The sequence below is a fragment of the Acanthisitta chloris genome, unplaced genomic scaffold (assembly GCF_000695815.1).
Source record: "Acanthisitta chloris isolate BGI_N310 unplaced genomic scaffold, ASM69581v1 scaffold10906, whole genome shotgun sequence".
NCBI lineage: Eukaryota > Metazoa > Chordata > Aves > Passeriformes > Acanthisittidae > Acanthisitta > Acanthisitta chloris.
In genome coordinates this window covers 73919-78952 of record NW_008676484.1, presented here as the reverse complement: position 1 = coordinate 78952, position 5034 = coordinate 73919, and the positions used below count along the sequence as shown (strand labels likewise).

General features: G+C 41.7%; 1 protein-coding gene across 1 annotated transcript in view; it reads right to left on the bottom strand.

Annotated features, from left to right (window-relative positions):
- Window positions 1-378: 378 nt before the first annotated feature.
- The window catches only part of LOC103803592 (retinol dehydrogenase 3-like), a gene marked incomplete at its 3' end in the record, with an annotated part of 7688 nt that continues 3032 nt past the window's right edge, over window positions 379-5034 (bottom strand). The window contains exons 2-4 of the mRNA XM_009076160.1: window positions 3587-3904; window positions 1720-1978; window positions 379-542 (exon numbers count right to left, since the gene is read on the bottom strand). Coding sequence (XP_009074408.1) covers window positions 379-542; window positions 1720-1978; window positions 3587-3904 — 741 coding nt within the window. The remainder of the gene's footprint in view (window positions 543-1719; window positions 1979-3586; window positions 3905-5034) is intronic.

Sequence of the window (5034 nt, the reverse complement as noted above, 5' to 3'; positions counted from 1 at the left end):
ACTGCCCGCACTGCCGTGCCCGCTCCACTCGCAGCGTTCCCTGGGGTGGTTTAAATCTCCCGCAACGAGCTCGGTCCCGCCCCGGTCAGCTGTGAGAGCCTCCCGCGAGCAGCCAAGCTCAGCTCCAAAGGGCTCCGAGCAGCAATTCCTGCCCTTTAAATCTCCCACAACAAGCTCGGTCCTGCCCCGGTCAGCTGTGTGAGCCTCCCGCGGGCAGCCGAGCTCAGCTTGTTTCAGTGTGTGCCTGCTGCCTCAAGCCCTATCCCTGCACATCACTGAGAAGAGCTTAGCTCTTTTGTCTTTACAGCCTCAATTCAGGTATTTATACATGTTGAAAATAACCCCCCTGAACTTTCTTGCAGTCCCTTTTCTACTTACATTCAACAACGTATTTTTCTCCATAGGAGTTCCTGGTCTCAGCAGTCAGACTGTTCCAACGTCTGAAGAGGTATTTCTCCATGATGTCTGAATTAACTACTCCTGCCTTAAAGAAACCATGCTCCACAATGCTTACTTTCACTCCAAAATGCTGCATCTCTATCCTAGAAGAAAAAGAAACAGCCAATAATCTCCCTAACCACCCAATAATGGCATAACTCTTAAACATAAGGAAGTTGAAAGTCTGTCACACAAATGAGTATTTGAGATCAATTCTTATCTTCAAATGCCTTAACTATTTTGAGATGTTCAAATTAGCTTCATAGCAGTGTACCTGTCCTATAAAAGCGCATCAATTAACTGACAAAAAAAAAACAGTGTCAGGTAGATTTACAGCCCCCTGTGTGGTTTATGTTGGACTGACGCAAAGGATGCTGCAGTCAACTTCATGTATCATTATAGTAAAACTTTTGACTATTTCAAATAATGTTGCATCATTTTACTTTACAGCAGGAACAGATTATTAATGTTTCTGGGAAAAAGTAAAAGTGAGAAAAAATTTCAATTGGATTAGAACTATATTATCCATCGCATGGTTAAATGATTAAATGACAGTGCAGTAAAAGTTAGTGTGTTTTCTGGTTGCCTGGCTTTGTAATTTTGAGTTGCAATACAACTTCTCTATGGTGAAAATGGCCTCTTTGTCTTGCTGGGCAGCTCGAGGGACACAGGCAGCTAATGTTCTAAATTATGCTTATTTAAACTATGGTTTCTATATCTTTATTTCTTTATATAAGCGCTGATAATTGTTTGAAACGCCCTTTCCTAGTCCTTGTGAAGACTTGACTCACTGGACTGGGTCTTAGCCTTCTAGAGGCAGTACAGCACAACTGGCTTCATTGAGACGTGCTCTACTTAATTTTCTGAAGTTACAAGTAACTTTGGTAATGTGGTTGCTGTCAGAAATCACCTAGGTCAGATTGTGAAGCATTAGAGCAAAATATATGGGGAAGTACAAGTTGCCCAGGAAACTTAGGGTGTCTAGCCATGCTATACTGTTGATTTACTTCCATGTGTGCAGAGGATTCACGTGTCTGAAAGCTGCATGCCAACAACTTGTCTAGGATATGAAAATTTTTCTCAGTGCAGTTTCTTGGTGGGTCTGTTCATAGGACTGCGAACTGAAATTCTAAACAAGTGACCATCATCCTTTTATTTTCCTTTCCCTCTTCAGGCAAGATTTCCAGAGAGAAATCAAGAGGGGCAAACATATAGTCACCCTTCCTTAGAACATCTGGAATCTGGAATGTTGGACTCATGCATGTGTTTCTGGCTACTCACCGTAAAGTGTCAGAGAAAGCTTCCATGCCCCATTTGGACAGACTGTAGCCACCCCCTACAAAAGCCATGAGGCCTTTGGCATTAATTAAATTGACTACTCTTCCCTCGGCTTTTTTCAGAAGTGGCAGAAGCTTGAGTGTGATTTCAATCAATCCCAGCAGACTAACATCCAATACAGAATGAAAGTCTTCCATCCTCAGCCAGTCAGTGGGTGCTACAGGTGCTGTTCCTTCAGCATTGCTCACCAAGCCATAAAGCCCTAAGGGGATTGCAAAACCATTTATTTCAGTATATGGCAATATCTGACCCTGCAGTTTCATATGTGCATTGGGAACCAAGCACACATTCTGCAAAACCTTCAGTGAGAGGAGTATAGTTATCTGGGGTTTGCTTGTATAATCTGCTCTGTACACCTGGTAAAATTTGCTGAAGGCTTTAGGCAATGACTCTAAAAGACAATGGGTAAAGTATTAAAGGAAAGCTATTTCAGTTGGAGATATGGGCCACTATACTAGGCTGTATTATGTAGGCTCCTAATACACACTTACATTCCTGTGAAAGTCAACTACTCTGCATAAAAGTGGAGAGACTGATTTTTCTGGTTTGGGGTATAAAGTTCTGAACCAGATGTGTGAATAAGTCAATGCCTCTAAAAATACTAGCTTAACCTTGTGTATTGATATCTCCACTTTACTACCTTTATAAATTACTTCAGGAACTTTAGATAAATAGCGACGTTTCCAAGAGTTTGCTGAGGACAGCCTGCGCCCGAGGGGAGAGGCTGAAAGTCCAGCACTCAGCCTCCATAAAGAGTTTCACAGACTGAGGTGACAGCATTAGCTGTTGTTATTCTGACCGAGAACGTGTGGCTTACCACAAACTGCAAGCAGGAGCCTGCTGGATGAGGTAAGTGCTAATAATTTTGTTTAACTTCCTCTCAATCTCTTAATTCAAGAATGGTCTGGAACACTTGTGATGAGGCCAACAGTGTTTTACAAACTTTGATGAAAAAGTCCTACTGGTAGAAGGTATATGTTTTGCTGGTTTAGGTAGTTCGATCAATAAGCCTATTGAATATTTGGTATAACTGTGTGTTACAGAGGGTATTTGCAGCGCTGTGATCCCCTTTGGTGGCCTTTAGCAATGTCTAGCCTGAGCTTTCAGTGCTGATAAAGAAATGTGTATTGTCACAGTTGAATATATTTACCATGCAGACCTTTTTAACACCCTTTGCCAATGTCAACACAACCCTTATTTTTTAGCTCCTCTCATAGATATCCAAGAACAAACTCCTTTTTTACACAAGTGCTCAGAGGTGTATGACAGCAGTAGTGAGAGCTGCCTATGTAACAACTCCAAGAAAACTGGCTGAAATTGCCACTCTTAAGCTGTTGTACACAACACTGGAGTTGAGGTGTGCAATGCAAAAGTCAGACTTTTTCAGCCATGCAAAAATATACTCTCTCCTGCTTACTAGAGGAGGGCTGCAGAAACCCTGCACCAACCATTTTTAATTGAGTGGGCTGATTTTATTGCCAAGAAACTTCCTTCTGGTAACATTTAGCACCTTCCTTCCTTTCACTAACATTCTTCAGCCTCACCCAAAAGAGTCTAAAATACATATCTGGGAATGATCTGGTTTTAACAGACTGAACAACAAGATTTTTAGGCAAGCTCTCTGTGAAAGCAAGGGGAAGCATTGTTATGAGAATCTCTCTGAGCTCAGAAATGACAGAACTGAAGAGTGAATGTGTTTCATCAGTAAGATGAAAAATGCCTCTGCAGTGAGTCGAGGCAACGGAACTTTTAATTAGACCAGATTTTGTTATATTGAATCATTTTCCTGGGAAGTTGCCTTGCCACTTACCCTTTCCGGCTGTCTCTTCGGCCACAAGCGCCACAGCCCTGGCAATACTGTTGGAGTCTGCTAGGTTCAGATTCACTGTCTTCAGTGAGAGTGAAGAGCAGGATCGTAGCTCTTGGCTTCCTTTTTCTGTGGCACATGCAGCAATGACGCAAAATCCCCTTTTGTCAAGCCATTTAGCCAGAGAGTTTCCAAGTCCAGTGTCACAGCCTGTTATGAAGACATGCTTTCCACTCACGTTTCTCACTCTGCATCTGTCTCTGATGAGCCAGTAAATGATAAGAGAAAATATGGAAGCCAAAATTGCTATGTGCAGTGAGTCTGAAAGTGAGAGCTACAAACAAATAGGTTAATGACGTAGAAGTGCAATGAAGCAAATGTGCTCAGCCAACCCTCCAACTTCCTGAGACACAATTCCCATAAGGGGCTTTGTTTCTCATTGCAGCCCTTCCAGATCACTGTATGTTATGGGAGAGCAGGGGTAGAAGCTTTGGCACAAAGTTATTGGGATCTATTGGCAAAACCTTCCCTATCTTTCTTTTCAATAGATTTCCACTATTTTCAAGATTTGCTGACCAATCTTTCTAGTCAGTCCTGTCCTTTCAGGACCTTTCAGACTGAAAAGAATGACCTTATCAGCCCTCAAAAGAGTATGTGGAGTTTTGTTGTGGACATTGGTCATTATTTGTGCTGATAGTGGAGAGAGAAGTTCCCCTGGGCAAAAGGACAATTCCCTTTGACTGCCTGTATGTTGCTGCCCAGGCTGCTTTTCTAATCTGTAGCATGGACGCAGAGCTACCCCCAAGAAGAACCAGGGAAGTATAAGCTATAGTGATGTGATGATTAATTTGTTGTGTGACTCATGTTGTGTGATGGTGAATGATCTGCTCTCTGCCCCTTAGACAAGGTAGACTTTGGGGCAGTGCCTGAGTCTTCTGTCTCATCTCATTACCTGTTTAGCACTGATGCACAGTAGAATATATTACATAGGAAGCATGTTTATGTGGAAATGCACAGAGGTGTTGCCCTCAAAAAGACTCTGAAAAACCACTGAAGAAACACAAGGTTTTCTAGCTGTTAGGGAGGATACTGTTCGCTTATTACAGAATTTTTTGATAAATGTAGAATATGGTTCTTGTCATCTAAAATCTTCATGATTGATTACTGGTTTTCCATTGTATTTTTGGTTTGTACAAGAATTAAACCAAAAAGAATTCATTAAAGTCAATATTTATGGGAAGTTTGATCAGTATTTTCCAGACATCCCGTTAAAGAGAAACTTGTTTGCAGGTGCTAAGCAGTCACCCAGGCTCTGGTTACCTATATATGTGTAGAGGTGCAGACATCTCATCTTTAAAATGTGAGATTTTTAAAGGCTGATTGTTGTGTAACATTCTTGCTATCTCAAGACATGAATATTAAAGGAAACCAAATGTATTAGGCCTGTTTGC